The following is a 15,825-nucleotide window of genomic DNA, read 5'->3' on the forward strand; positions in this document are numbered from 1 at the left end:
GACGTGGAGGTGCACTGAAGTCGTCACAATTCTTGTCAACAAGTCGTAATATTATAACGAAAGCGCCAAGTTTTACGCTTCCAAAGTCTTCTCAAATTTTTCCTAATCTCAAATCCGAATCCTGCCAGCGCTTAAGTCCACTAAATGACAAAACCAGGGTTTTTAAAATTCTGATTGGAGTTGACTGCATTGTTTGATAGAACTTGAAGTCGGCCAATCTGATCTGATTAGCTTCAGTTTTTCAGTAAAATCGTTTTTTTTTCTTTTCTTACAGGGCCAGCTTCCCTTGCCAACTGCTAGGGTCTCGCTCTGACCATATTAATATATGAATCTAACAAACCAAGGCACCCATGCACCCATAGCCTTAATACACCCAGATACAGATTTCAGTTATAGATGATTATCCAGTTTCTTTCCCACAAGCTGCTTCAAAAATCTTCTCATAAGCATCCTTCATGCAAGAGACCAGCACATCTGCATCAATGAATCCCTTCTCTGTTCTCACCACTAGCCTCAGCTCTCCCTTGTAACTCACTACAGTGAAAAATACACTCTGCAACCCAGCCGCATCAAATAATTAGGAACACCAAAGGAAGGAACAAGAAAACATAACTACGAATTTGATGGCTTGTGTTTCAACATACGTACCTGTGGAGCACCAACCACGCTGAAGTACATCCCGTTAATGGGATGGTCTGAAAGAGAAACCTTTTGTGTCGGACCAATCAAATTAGAAACCCCAACGCTCGTGTTCTTGAGAGTAGAATGGATGAACCTGGTTCCTGCCTATGACAAGACAAGGAAATTAGGTTAATCATATTGCATGTACGTCTCTTCTAATGGTTAATTTTTTGTATTGAAAGTGTCTTTCGATATTTTGCCATACCTCACGGCCAAAGACACTCTTTAAAATATTCAATATTTTGGCAGAGACATAAACACCTGCTGAGTTTCTCTTCCTTTGTATCTGTTTCTTTGCTTGGGTTATGAACTTGAGGGGACAAATGTTCTCTGAATCAGTGAATCATGGAATTGATACGTTCAAGAAACTACAGTGGTTGCCCCATACATTATTAGCCTTCAACATATCTTCGATACTCTTATACCCTCTCAACATTCTCATGTTCAAGATCACCAGTGCATTTACCCGTGCACCACAAAGTCTTTGCTGCTCCGTCTTCTTCGTGTAGAGTTGGATCGTGTAGGAAATTAATCCAATGATCACATCATTCACCGTCTGTTACATGATCACAAAGAGTTAGCTTGCATTGAAGACAAAACCCAAATGGGCTCTGATCAAGTTGGGTCTGGGTGTGTCGGGTCAACCTAGACCCAACCCTACCCTCCCTTAGGACTTAAACCCCAAAACCCCACACAACTATGTGAGGGTTTCGAAACCTTACCCAGTCGGGGTTGTTCTAAGCCTGAATCACTCTGACTTTACCTAATTTTCTCGAATTAGCCCTATTTTACCCTACCAAACCTAATTTTTACCGTGAAAATCAAACAAAATGCATGGGTTGGTGACACAGATGAGATTTTTAACTTGGACATATAATTATTGAACTCAACTTATGTATAATTGTAATTTGACAAAATAACAAAGAGTCGAGCAAAGTCGGATGTGGTTAAACCTAAACTCTATACAACCTTGCCAAGGCAGTTATTTTGTAACTTAAACCTGCCTTTCGGATTAAAAGGGTTGCGCCAAGCATGGGTAGGGCTTGGATCAGGTTTGTGTTAGTTCAAACCGAGGGGTTTCATTGACACCCTTACTCAGTAGGTAAACTTCAGATTTAAAAAAATAATTCATGAAAGTAGTACAAAAGATGATGCATCATTATCAACATTAATGATGGACGGTAGGTCTGTTTTAAAACAAAGACATAATTTGATAAATGCTATAATTTTTAATTTTTGATAGTCTTATAATTTATATTGGCATCGTAGAATATTATCAATTTTATAGTTGAAAAAGAATTAATGCTTACCGCAAAAAAAAATGAAAAAGGAGAATCAATGGTTTCATCAACTTTAACACCTTGGATTGGTATTTGATCATGATCTCACTCAACTGACATCAATAGGATTTAATAGGTTTTAATGACACGCTTACTTAAAAGTATTTCAAGTAATAAAGAAGATGGTGCATCATTATCTACATTAATGATGGCGGATAGGGATGCATTAAAACAAAGACATTATTTGATAAATGCTATAATTTTTATTTTTGGTAATCCTGCTAATGACATTGACGTTTTAGAGGATTTTGCTTGGTAGCAGTGTCTACGAGCAGCGAACGGTCAAGATGAAAAATTAGGTCTTTGATTAATTTGTCACCGTAGATTTTATCTATGTACAAGAAAACTAATTTTAAGTGGTAACAAATTTGGTTCAGATTCCACGGTTCAACCATTACAAAACCAAAGCTGTGTTTGAAAATAAAAAATAAAAGAGAGTCGCCTTCTTCCTCTGGGTGTTGTTGCTGAACCTTCAAAGTGAGAATGAAACTTGCAGAATAAAATGAACAACCAACCCATCAAATACCTAATAGGATAGGATAGGGCTGTTGAAGGACTGTGAAACTGGGCTTAGTGGAGGGAGACCATGGATATCTTCTGTTGAAAGAGCTTGCTGCAATTGCTGCTTGGAAGCCATTAGTGATGGGTTGATCATTCCCTTAGCCGCCTTCCACATTACCAACCCTTAAATAAAGGTAGTCACGCTTTAGGGTGGAGCCAGGATCTAACTGAGTTTGACTTCGGTGCGGCGCACATTGATGCACAGAATCTGCAGCAAATGACACACTTTTGAGAAACGGACTGTCGAGATCGAGAGATCTCGACTGTTCACTACAGTTTACCTGAGAAGCCCAGCCCAGCCCACACCTTTTTACTAAGCAAAGAAAAGCCCAGCCCAGAGACCTCTCTTAAATGGACTCTGGCAGGCTTTTCTATGAATACATAAATTAAGCCCACGTCCAAAGATATGTAGGAGACCGAGTCGTTCTTGCTTCTTAAGATTAGGGCGAATCTCTCTGAACCGACGGTGTAGCCTACGCCAGAGATATGCTAAAAGAAACATACTTGGTATATTTTAGAAGGTTTGCATGAAACATACTTAGTGTAGTTCGACTTTGTCAAAAGTTTGCCTTCATGCTATGTATGAAAAATCACGGTTAAGGGTCTCACCTCTTAAGAGGTTGGTTCAATCGATAAAAACAAATGCACATTTCAAACTATAAGGTCAAGAATTCAAATTTATTGGGGCTAAGGGATGTAAATAGACAATCAATTCATATATTTATTCCTATAAGAGCATTGAATCCAATTTTTTGAATTCAAATTCTGATATGTCAATTCTAAGTCAGATATTATTCTATTCAATTAAATATTTTATAGATACCATCTGTATCTGATTAAAACTTAATTTTTGGAGAATACATCATTTTTCCTTCTTTAATATTCATTAATAATAACTAAATACATTAAACTACCAATACACAATTATATTAAGGGTAATTTTCATCTGGACCCCCTGATGTTTGGTCTAAGTCACTTTTAGTCCATTTTAAGATTCATTTTACATATGGCTCCCCTATGGTTTCAAGAAATGATTAAATAAGGACAAAATTAACAGAAACTATTAGTTTAATAAATTTTTGACAAAAATACCCTTGTGTCGTTTGGATTTATTTATTTTAATTTTAATTTTAATATACTAAAATAAATACCGTAAAATAAATAAATAATAAACAGTCATCGATTCCCTTTTTACAGTTAAATCGAAATACATCGCCGTCGAAGAAGAACATCTAAGAGTGAGCCACATTTGGAGATCAAAACCATATCTGTGATCCTCATGCGACCTGCACAAAAAAGAAAATGAGGACGACTTACTCTTCTTCCCGACACTGTGGGTCTCTCGATCTCGAACCGCTCTTTCAAAAGTGTTACATTTCTCATGTTTCAAGCTTGGATCAGTTGTTATTTTTCTTGAAAGTGGATATATTGCTTCATTCTGTAGAATCGCAGAGGCAAGCATCGACAATCGGTTCTTTTGTTGTGGGAGATTATTGAATACATGAATATACCCATTTATAATTTTTAATTTTTTCAGTTTCTGACTTTGTTTTGATGGTCTTTTTTCTTCTTTTTTTTTTTGGATTTTTTTTCCTTCTATTTTAGATGGATTCGAGTTGAAGTTCCTCTTCAGTTAGATAGAAAAAGTCTGTTTTTTTTTTTTTGGCTTTTGACTTTCTTTTTCGTTTTTGGGGTGCTCTTGTTTTGTTTTTCTTGGATCGTGGATTCATCGTTTTGAATTTTTTTTTCTCAGAGAACCAGTGGTTAGAATATTTATGGTATCTGACGAATAATTTTTCATCTCAGATCATAATCGAATTGAAATTTGAAATTTAAAATTTGTTCTTCATGACTTCCATTTTGATGTTTTTTAGGGTTTGAGAGGTTGTGATTTGAAATGTATATGCTTAAGAAACTTCATCAACCAAATTATCCCTATCCAAACTGAATTCAGAATGATCATAGTTAAGTTATTGCTGTTAGGGTTTCCCTTCTCACTTGAAAATTCGATGCTGAAGAAGAAGCGTCCGTGGGACGAAGCACAAATTAAAAATAAAAAATAAAACATTCCAAACGAGGGTATTTTTGTCACAAATTTAATTAAATTAACGGTTTCTGTTTAACTTGTCCTTATTTAATCATTTATTGAAACTACAGGGGAGCCATATACAAAAGAAAACTTAAACTGGACTAAAAGTGACTTGGACCAAACCTCGGGGGTCTAGATGAAAATTACACATATATTAATTAAGCTCACTACTCAAAAAAGAGTTCAAAACTTCACGGCTTACTTTGAAATCGGATCCGATATTAAGATATGTGAGCCAACATGTTTAATAATCGGATTCAAATTTGGATATTAACATATGTGAGCCAAATTCAACTAAATTAAGTAAATATTGGTATATATTTATAATTGAGAAATGAATACATATAAATACTGGGAGATAAACTTTCTCTATAAGAAAAGTAAAACCTTTTCTATAAAAAAATAACCTATTTAAAATAAAAATAACAATAAATGAGAAATCTTCCTAAATATACAATAAATCTATTTATTTTCAAAAAAATTATGATAAAAAATATAAAGTACAATAAATAAACTACTAAAACTGCAATAATAAATAAAATAAGATAATATAAAAGCCGATGATTTAGGGTTGACCATAAGAAAAAAGAAAAAGAAGCGCTGATGATTCATGATAGGCATCGTCACCTTATCAAACACGAGACGTGCACGGGTAGGTTATCAAAATCCACGTCACACAACCTCGGCGTGGAATACCAGGTCAACCGCCATTTGTCATAGCGTGAGATGGATGAACACGTCAGCTTTGTCGTCATACCAATTCGCTTTTAGAGAGGAACCGTTTTCTCTCATGGCAACGGTTACCGCATTGGCGTGGAACCAGCTTTCGACGCGACATGTTTCTGCAAATAAAAATATATTTGGATAATTTCTTTCCCGCTATTTCACTATTTAAATATTTTTCTGCTTCTCAACCACTCTCGATTCTCTTCGGTATATTTGTTCATTTTCTGTCTCTTCCCGGATTCTTCTTCTGAGACTCTGCTTCTATAGAAGATATCGTTTTTTGAAAATTTTATCTGGCCAATTTAATACTCCCCTGTCTCATTGATACCTTAGGTATGTGAAGAAACAGCTTGGTTGGTTTGAGAACCGATTCAGCGATTGCTTTCCGATCGACAGAAGTCTTAATTTCAGAGGTGAAGAATCGTTACTCTGTTACTTGGTTTGATCCTTAAGCCTAGGGTTTTCATTTGTTAATGTTATTTGGAGAGTGGTATTTGATGCCTAGGGTTCGAATAGTTTAACTTTTGTTACCTGAAATAGCGATTTCAAATTTGTACACTGTTCCGTTGAGACTTACAGTTTGATTAAAATTCGGTTTTCGTGGTTTCTCTGGAATCAAAACTGGAGCTTATTTGATACTGACAGTTGAGTCTTTTGGTTGGAGATTTGTCTGAGGTGATTCCATGATTTGATGCTCTGTGATTTTCTGAGTGGTATTGGATTCACCTTTTCTATAGATTGAGGTGACTCACGTTAAGTTCATCTCTTCATAGTTGAGCGGTAAAGTCCATCGATCTTACATCACATAGAAGATTCCATGATTTGATGTTCTATGATTTTCTGAGTGTTTTGTTGACTTGGACGTTCCTGACCATTTTAGCGATACAAGAAAAACAAAATTGGTTCCTTTCTGGTTTTACGGCGATTAAACAAGAAATTTCAGAAGGGGATAAATCTTGAAATTGTTAGTAGATGTGAAATGAAGGTGTTGCCAAGAAGTAGTGCAGACAAAGAAGAGGTTAACAAGTTAAAGTTGTCAGATCATAAAAATGCAAGCAAGGACTTGTCGTTTGGAATTGTCAAGGTTGTATTATTCTTGGTTGTATTCGTAACTGGCGTTATTCTTGGCTTGTCAGCAAGTGCACCTGTTACTCGATACATTACTTCTTCCCGTACGAAGGACTGTTTCACCTTAAGTAATTGTAAGGAGGAGGATTTTTTGGGCATGAAGGGTTTTGTCAACCCAACAAATTTGACGCATTGTATGACGGATGATGAGCTATTTTGGAGGGCTTCAATGGTGCCAAGGAAAGATGCTTATCCATACAACAGGGTACCTAAGGTGGCTTTCATGTTTCTGACAAAGGGACCATTGCCATTTATTCCGCTATGGGAAAGATTTTTCCGTGGCTATGAAGAACTTTTCTCAATTTATGTTCATGCAGCTCCAGGGTATGAAAGCAATGTTACAGATGCATCTGTTTTCTATGACCGCCACATCCCAAGTCAGGTATTACTTCCTACCCATTGGTATATAAGCATATGTTCCAATCAATTTGAATCATGGCTTCCTTTGTTGTAAGAAATTCTTAAGTAGAAACTAGGACCTTGATATATGCTATTTTTCTACATTCTGAAGGTTTTTCACAAGTTAGAGTAGTTCCCAGTAATGGTAAGAAGGCTCTTTTGGTTTTGTTAGTGACAAAATATACTTAGGGAAACCTGGTTTTTTGGAGCAGTTAGTAATTCTTCTCCTTTTCTTTTTTTTTCCTGTGACCTTTAACACTCCCTGTTCTTTCTTTGACAACAAATCAGATAGTAAACATATTTTGTTGGACAAGTCCTTTCTACTTTGAACATAAGTTTTTATGGTATTTGTCTAATACAGCGTCTGAACTGAACACATTTAAACTAAGACCTTGATATATTGTTTCAAATGTGCTAGCTTCAGTTAAATAATGTTGAGGGGAACTCATAGTTCTCCAGAATTTGAAGCATGGGGATTATTCCCATGGTTATGAAGTATACAGTCTCAATGTCTTTTAAGCTTGATGCAAGTCTAGGGAAGCTGTATGAGGTTTATTTTTTTCTTTTGGTGGCAATAGTAGGTGCATGTTTGCTAGGTTAGTTATCAAGTTCAAATGAATGGTCTCTAAGTTAATTATGTAGCTAAAATGAGGGAACCAAATAGAGCTGTGTTTTCAAGTGGAGAATGAGATTAGCAAGATTAGTAACTTGAGATGAAAAGAAAAATAGTTAAATCAATGAAATTTTAATTGAGAAGGGGGAGTGATGCATAAGGTAGATTCCTGTGACAGTAACAAAGAAGGAAGAAGGCTGTCCCACTGCCATGCAAACCAATCTGATAGCCTGACATGATTGTCGTGAGACTCATGGCACCCTACAATTTCCAGAGCTCAGGAGTCTAAATCGTCGGATTACTTAAGGAGTCCTGTTTTCATTTTTTTTTTTTTTAATTGATTATTGATATTGGTACCACTATTCTGGCTGGATTAATCTCATTAATTTCCAGCCCAGTTTCAGTTATTTTCAGTTTTCCTAAATAGTGTCCATCTCTTCATTGACTGGTAGATTGGAAGAGTCCATGTCCGGTTTGGTTCCTCTCTTTCCTTATCTGTTCAGGTTTGATATCTGACTTAATAAATTCTGGTTGAATTAGATTACTGAGGATTAAGCTTCAGGCCATCCCATTGGTCTGATGTTAAAACAAGTTTAAACTTTTCTGACTTCTTCTACTGTGGATTTCTTCTACTGTGGATTCATTGGAAGAGTCATGGATTCAATAGGATACCTGGTTGATTCTTGGTGAAGTTTAGGAGTCATAACATATTTTATCCTTCTGCTTTCTTATTTTTCCTTCTCGTTCTGTCCATCCAGTTGCAGGTCACCCTAGTGCTATATTGGTTCTACTAAATTTCTGAGTCTATTTTTCTTTTTATCTTCTGATTATGCTGTAGGTTTTGACTACTGTTTACTTCAATATTACTCTCTGAGTAATGTTTCTATTATTATTTTCTTATAAGCTGTTGATTTTTACTACAATTTACTTCAATCCTACTCTCCTTTTTCTTTCAGTATTCTTATACCACATTCTTCCGTTGTTGAGCCTAGAAACCCCTAGGGAAACAAAAGGAGAAACTCTAGAGATGACTATAAGGAAGTGTTGGTTTGAAATATAACATTTTTAGTTTCTGGAAAGTCAAGGATGTAGACAATTCGATTCATTTTCAAGACAATTCAAGAGAATTGTGCTAGTTTTAGCTTGCATAAGGTGGAGTCCGTGCGGATAAGCAGGAGTTTATCAGGAAGCATAAAATATCAGACTTGAATTCAAGGAAGGAACAATTGTGTTTTCTCAAAGAAATTAATCATGAAGGACAAAGGAGAATCATTCTGTCATTAAATCTCTAAAAGGTGGGAAAAAGGATGAAACGACAGGCCTTGGTTCAATGGTAACTATTGCATTCTATGATGGACGCTGACATCAGTTTTCTTGGATACACATGAAAGAACCATTTAAAGTAGCATGTAGTTTAATCTGTAGTGCCCATGCCTGTGAACCAATCTCTTCACATACTAGGACTTCTTTTAGATTCATTTAATTTCGACATAACTTGAAGTCTTTCCCACTACAATAAGAGGAGAATGGCTGGCCAATATGTGGTTTTCAAAATGAGATCCTACAAAGGGAAGCAAAATTCTCAGTTAGTTGTTGAATTCATATCAGCATATAGAGTCAAAGGAGATCTACAGATTAATGTTTAAGGACATGACTCGTAGAAATTACAAATATTATCTATATAGACAGTAAATTTATAGCAAATTTAGACTTTCTCCTTATATTGAGTATGATAGTTGGTTACCATATTTAGCTAGTTTATCTTCCAAGTCATTTTGGGAGTTCTATTACAGGTTCATAGTTTTCTATGTCATACTAGTAGTAATTCCTCACCTCCTAGTTTGACTCGGATCAGCTTCGCTTTATATGAGTCTTTATTATGCGGAAGTCTGAGTCAATTCCCAGTAGAGGTCCTCTAGGATTTTTCCTGTTTGACATGGAATTGGAATGAAGCAGTTTATGTGTACATGTATAGATTAGAGTTTTGACTCCTGCTTGTGTCCCTTTCTCTAATCCTACCAATTACTTTCAGAATCCAGAGTCCTGATTCTCCTGAATATATAAGGACTTATGCTACTCTGTTGTGCATGAGGACCCACCCAAACACCACTTGGTATTACTTGCTCCACAATCCCAGACTATGAAGGGTTTCAGGTCAGCAATCAGCTTCATTAGGAACGTAGCTAAACCTTCTGACCCAGTGTAACTGAGGAACAGAAGGTTTAGTTGAGTTGAATTTTTACTTACTGGTGCTTCTAGTTTTTGAATTGGACCTGCTATTGCAGGATCAGACCCTCTCTTCCCTAGTCTCTTTCTCCATCAGTCATACTAGTCAGGTTTATCTCCCATTTCTCAAGATTTTCTGTTCCATTTTCTGATTCTTATTTGCTTTATCTCCCACTTCAATTAGCATATTATTCTTAAATTCTGTTGTTTAGTTACAATTCCGGAACATCTTTTTATTCAATACTTGAAATACTATCGAAACTAGGATTTTAAAATTCTCTTTCTCGGCCTTTTTACCATAAGAGCTAGTTTTGAAATTTAATGCTATTGGTTCTTGATCCATCTTCAAAATCAGATCTTGAAACTGTGGAATCTCTTATCCTATTTTCTTAAATCTTCAGTTTTGGTCACTGATTTCAACTTGAGGTTTGAGAAATTCCATTATGTTGATATCTGTGGTTTTCTATTGCAATTATCTAAAAAATCAGATTGACTTTTAGCTGCTGTCTTGAACCTTCTAAAACCTCTCCGGCTTGAGCTCGTCTAGCTCAGTTAAGGATCTCTAATTGGAACCATCACTAAGAAAAAAGATCCTTACTCTCCAAAGGATTAAACTCTGGTTCACCACAAACAAGAAACAGAATGTTGTATATAATTCCAGAATCATTGGGTGTTCTAACATCACATCAAAGGATTGAGGTCCATTTACAAATCACATTAACTGATTATGATTATATTTAAAAAAAAAATTGATCTGATTTGTAAATTGTAAATGGACCTCAACCTGGGTCTGATTAGATAGGATTAAACAGAAACTAATTGCTGTACAACCTGATTGACTAATTCCTAGCCAATTCAGCTGAGGAGTAAATATGGTTGATTAACTCAACAAAGTGACCTGAAAAAAGAACTAATAAACCAGAGCAAACCAGGCCACTTAAAATTAGAAAGTTGGGACAGGGACAGTAGTCATGGACTTCATGCATGCCTTGGTCATCAAAGAAATTTAGATTTTAGAAACGAAATTATTATTTCTCAGGCCAATTGACGAGTGGGACAATGCTACACAATCCCAAGAACATTCATTTCCATTTTTTTTTCTATTATTTTCTTTTCCTAATTTTCCCTGTTTTAACTCCAGGACGTTCGATGGGGATCAATTACATTGTTAGATGCAGAGATGCGTCTTCTTGCAAATGCCCTTCTTGACTTCTCAAATGAGCGTTTCGTTCTACTTTCTGAGAGTTGCATTCCAATATATGACTTCAAAACCGTTTATGAATACCTCATTGGCTCTTCACATAGCTTTGTTCAGTCTTATGATGAACCATCCCGTTGGGGGCGTGGACGCTACAGCCGCTGGATGTATCCAACCATCAAGCTCGCCCAATGGAGGAAAGGATCTCAGTGGTTTGAGATGAGCCGTGCTCTAGCAGTGGAAATAATTTCAGACACTAAGTACCATTCTCTCTTCAGGAGATATTGTAAGCCTACTTGCTACCCAGATGAGCATTACTTGCCAACTTACATAAACATGTTCCATGGACAAATGAATGCAAACAGGACTCTGACTTGGGCTGATTGGTCGGTAAGATCTCCTCATCCAGCAACTTATGGAAGGTATGATATTACAGTAGAGTTTTTACAATCCCTGAGGAATAATGGGACAACTTGTTCATATAATTCCAAACGGACGCCTGTTTGTCACCTCTTTGCAAGGAAGTTTAGTCCAGATGCATTGGAACCCCTACTTAACATCAGCTCAACGGTAATGAAATTCTGAAATTTTGTATTTAGTGTGTGAATATCTTTGTGTTTTCTGATTCCCCTCATTTTATTTAGTATGGGTACAATTTAAGTTCTTCATTATGGCCGCTGCCCTTCCTCACCTCCTCTTTCTCAACTTACCCCCAGAGGCTTGAAATGTTATTGAACACTTCCAACTATTATCTGAAAACATACCTATCCAAAAGAACAGCAGGATACTATATCTCCCATCTCCAAATATAAAGTTAAGTTGTGCAACAATCTCAAATGTGCATCAATAACCGTTTCACAACCCAGCAAAACAAGAAAAGGAATATTATTTAAAAAAAAAAATAAAAATAAAGTCACCAACTAGACAACCACCACAGCTAAGTAGACAATCAATCAGGCGTTTTCCATACCTGTAGGCAGGGATATCGCCGAATTTCGGTGATATCGGGAGGGGGCGAAACGAAACCCCCTCCCGAAACGAGACATGCAAGATATTGCCAATTTCTTGGCGATATATCGCGATATATCGAAAAAATCGATATTATATTATTATTATTTTACGATTTTTATGTTATTTCTTGCATTTTTAGACGATTTCTCTAGCGATTCTATCCCAATCTTCCCAATTCTATCCCGATGATTCAAGACTCAAAAGTTAATGTACTAAATATAATTAGGAAGAGAATCTATATAGAATAATTTATAGATAGGAAGACATTTTAAAACAAAATCTTCAAGATTATTGAACAATCTTACCAATTATATTCTAGTGATTTAGTCCTCAAAAGTCAACATGCTAAATGTGGTTAAGGAAGAGTATATACATGAAATAATTTATGGAAACAATTTAAATTGTGAAGGAATTTTGTAATAGAATCATCGGTTAACCATTCCAATTATGTCTGAATGATTTAGGCCTTAGAAGGTAATATGTTAAATGTGACCAGGAAATTTAAATGAAATTATTTATAGGAAATAATTTAAATTTACCACAATATTTGCATCAAATTTACTAAAATTATTGACCAAAATAACCCAAAATAGGGAGCGAAATTTTTTGAATTGAGGGGCGAAATATCACGAAGATCTCGGAGATATTTCACCAGTTCGCCCAGTTCAGCGAACCAGGCGAACTTTTTTTCCTTGCCTGTAGGGTAGAGAAAGAAGATAATGAAGTGCCCTACTAGAGAATTGGGGAAGTCAAATTGGAACCAAGATTTGTCAATTCAAGATATAATTGTACTATCTTGCATGTCTCCTTCCGACATAGGAAAAGAAGGGGGCCAACTTTCTTGGCCAGGAAAAGAAGTTGAAGGGTGGAATCCTGGCCATTACCAGAGCCAAACATAAGAGAATGAGCATTGAAAGATAAGCTAAAACAAGAACATATAAAAAATTCATGATTGCTTTTGAATTGTAAGCAACAGCTGTAGCACTTAAACAACTGGAGCATATGTTTTTATGTTTTATAATTTTACATCATACATCAAACAGCAAAAGCAGATAAGGTACAGAAAATCAATTACTTAAGGGCCTGTTTGGTTACATGAGTCTAGAGATTTCAAATATCTAGAGATTTCAAATCTATAGATTTCAAATCTGTGGAGTTATAATTTATAAGATTAGATGTTTGGTTGTGGAATGAAATCTGGGGATTCATCCTAAAAAACTATTTGATCGATGTGATTTTTGTAAATGTGCAAATGTATAGCTTTTTGAAATCTCGAATTTCACCCCTACCCATACGAGAGTTAAAGACGAGGGGAAAACAGGCCCTAAAAAATTGGAGATCAAAACTTGAAGCCCAACTGAATACATTGTAAACTTTGGACTAGTGAGATCGAATCATGAAGAAATATTAAAGACTTACTTCAAACATAAACTGTGCCAGAAAATACGACTTTGTCCAGACTCAAAGAATGACTACATCAATTGGAAGATCGAATTACCAACAGCCACTCTTAAATAACCACCACGAGAAAATTTCCCGCATAAATTAATATCCAAACCTCGTGCCAAAATCAAAATCGGATGGAAGCAATGCCCTACCTGTAACAGCTTCTGCAAACAGCACTGCTCTAGCTGCCAGCATATTTGCAGCAATTTGAGATGCCGGCGGTGAAGGCATCGTACCTTCAGTAGCTCTATCAGGAGGTGATGATGGTGGCACACCAGAAAATGTACCTGCACCTGCTCCTACCCTCATTTCAATTAGTCCAAGGCATCGTAACTCCAATAGCTCTATCAGGAGGTGATGATGGTGGCACACCAGCAAATCTACCTGCACCTGCTCCTACCCTCATTTCAAATAGTCTATCTATTTCATCTTTTCTACCTTCTTTGCAGAAAGCTTCATATACAAAATCACGAAGAGTAGGGCTAGCAATTCCATTCCTCAACATCTGACTCAACAAATCCCTACCCTTGTCAAGTTGACCATCTTTGCATAATGCCACAATAACAATCTCATACTGTGTTGGGGCTGGCTTCACATCTCTCTCCCCCATTCTGCCCAGAGTCTCTGCAGCCTCTTCAACCTTACCCTTCTTGACCAACTCATCCAAAACCTTGTTGCAGTATATTACATTGTACCTTAAACCTGATTCAACCACCATTTTATTGAAATAATGTACAACATCATCCATCCTATCTTCTTTCAAATAAGCATCAATCAAAATCCTGAAACTGTTAACATCTGGGAGAACTGACTTTGTAGACATTTCTACAAACAGCTTCTCGGCCTCCGATACCAACCCATGCTCACAGTACTTCCCCATGATGTTATTGTAACCTGCCACATCCATAGAAAAAGGTCTCGACTTTGGTTGTGTTCCAGCCTTCCTAAATACCTCAATCGCCTCTTCTATCTTCCCCAATCGAAAACATTCGTTCACCATAATATTAAATGTTTCCGAATTCACAGCTTGGTAACTTGGAGGTGTGTGGTTGTCCAGCATTTGGTGAAAAAGAGCTGTTGCTTCCGCCTTCTTGTCATACTTGAGAAGAACTTCCAAAAGAGCATTGCAAGTAGGAGGACTCATCTTGAATTGACGATCAAGAAGGCTGCGATAAGACTCCATGGCTTCTGCATCTTTACCCTGTTTCCAGTACCAATCCATGTACGTCCCATTGACGACTCCATCATAGACGAGACAACGTTCTCGAAGTTCGTCAAAGAGTTCATTTGCTCTCTCTAAGTTGCCCAAGTTGAGGAATCCCGCTATAAGAATGTTGAAGACTAAAGAGTCAGCACCATGGCCCTTGTTGAGCATCTCACGGAGAAGATCCATAGCATCAGAAATCCTGCCAGCATCGACTAAACCCTTCGTAAGATGACGGTAAGTCACAGGAGAAGGGCTAAAGGGTGCGTTGGCAAGGATGTGACGGTATATTTCAATACCAGTATCGACGCGACCAGCATCACAATGGGTGTTGATAAGAACGTTGTAAGAGACGATATTGGGAACGATGTTCGATTGCCTGAAGAAGAAGGTGAAAAGATTGACGGCGTCGTCATAGCGACCAGCGCGATACATAGCAGCCATGATAGCATTGCAGGTGAAGACAGTAGGGCGAGTGTTGGAAAACACTGCCTGGCGGGCGGTGGCGGAGGCACCATCTAGGTCGCCGGCGCGGACGAGGGATTGGACTCTGTTGTGAAGGTTTAGGCGGGGGCCGACGAGTGCGGAGGTGGAATCAGGGAGACGGGGAGCGTTAGGGTCAGGGCGAGGGCGAGGCGCGCTTGGGTCGCGACGGAGGGCGTGGAGTGGGGGTTCGATGCGGAGGCGGCGCTTGCGGCGGCGGCGCTCTGCTGCTGCTTCCTCTGCGGAAGAAAAGGCGAAAGAGCGAGAGAAGAGCAAGTGATGATTCTGTTGGGGTTGAAGAACCGAACTGGTGGAGATGGATGTAGAAGTAGAACAGAGAGTGGATGATCGTCGGAGGGATCTAAGAATAATGCGATACAGAGACATAATTAAACGATTACTGCAGATATGATTGACTAGGTTTTGAATGGATCACGGAGAGAGTTGTGCGTTCGTGTGTGATGAAGACGATGTCGAAGATTAGCGTGAATTCAAGAAAGATGGAACTTTGAAGCCCACTGCAAGAGCGGAAGACTGAAGAAGCAGAGACTTAAACCCTCCCAAAGAAGACTCCTAGGGCTACTTTCCTGAGAGAGAACGCAAGCTTTCGGCTTGCTAAGACGAAGACGAAGTAAACACACCACGAATGGTCTAAATAGGGCTGGGACGTTGGACCATGGTTCATCGGATCAAAAAGATAAGATTCCTAGTAAACGACCG

General features: G+C 37.5%; 2 protein-coding genes and 1 pseudogene across 2 annotated transcripts; 1 reads left to right on the top strand and 2 right to left on the bottom strand.

Moving 5' to 3' along the window:
• Window positions 1-400: 400 nt before the first annotated feature.
• On the bottom strand, window positions 401-2,658 carry LOC149009012 (wax ester synthase/diacylglycerol acyltransferase 9-like; annotated as a pseudogene).
• Window positions 2,659-6,020: 3,362 nt separating this feature from the next.
• LOC149009013 (glycosyltransferase BC10-like) lies at window positions 6,021-11,605 on the top strand. The gene is made up of 2 exons (XM_089162902.1): window positions 6,021-6,907; window positions 10,905-11,605. Exons 1-2 carry the CDS (start codon window positions 6,377-6,379, stop codon window positions 11,544-11,546), a joined length of 1,173 nt encoding a protein of 390 aa, XP_089019028.1. The 5' UTR covers window positions 6,021-6,376; the 3' UTR covers window positions 11,547-11,605.
• Window positions 11,606-13,303: 1,698 nt separating this feature from the next.
• Window positions 13,304-15,821, bottom strand: LOC149009014 (pentatricopeptide repeat-containing protein At1g10270-like). Its single transcript, XM_089164270.1, has one exon. The coding sequence runs from the start codon at window positions 15,490-15,492 to the stop codon at window positions 13,729-13,731; it is 1,764 nt and encodes a 587-aa protein (XP_089020396.1). The 5' UTR covers window positions 15,493-15,821; the 3' UTR covers window positions 13,304-13,728.
• Window positions 15,822-15,825: the final 4 nt, after the last annotated feature.

Source organism: Hakea prostrata, chromosome 7 (assembly GCF_041222555.1).
Source record: "Hakea prostrata isolate BN-2017 chromosome 7, UWA_Hpros_2, whole genome shotgun sequence".
Classification (NCBI taxonomy): Eukaryota; Viridiplantae; Streptophyta; class Magnoliopsida; order Proteales; family Proteaceae; genus Hakea; species Hakea prostrata.

Excerpts from the sequence above, each read along its gene's own strand:
- LOC149009014 (XM_089164270.1), bottom strand. The coding sequence starts at position 15,492 with ATGTCTCTGTATCGCATTATTCTTAGATCCCTCCGACGATCATCCACT.
- LOC149009013 (XM_089162902.1), top strand. The coding sequence starts at position 6,377 with ATGAAGGTGTTGCCAAGAAGTAGTGCAGACAAAGAAGAGGTTAACAAG. Across the intron at positions 6,908-10,904 it reads ACCGCCACATCCCAAGTCAG|GACGTTCGATGGGGATCAAT; the intron begins GTATTACTTCCT and ends TTTTAACTCCAG.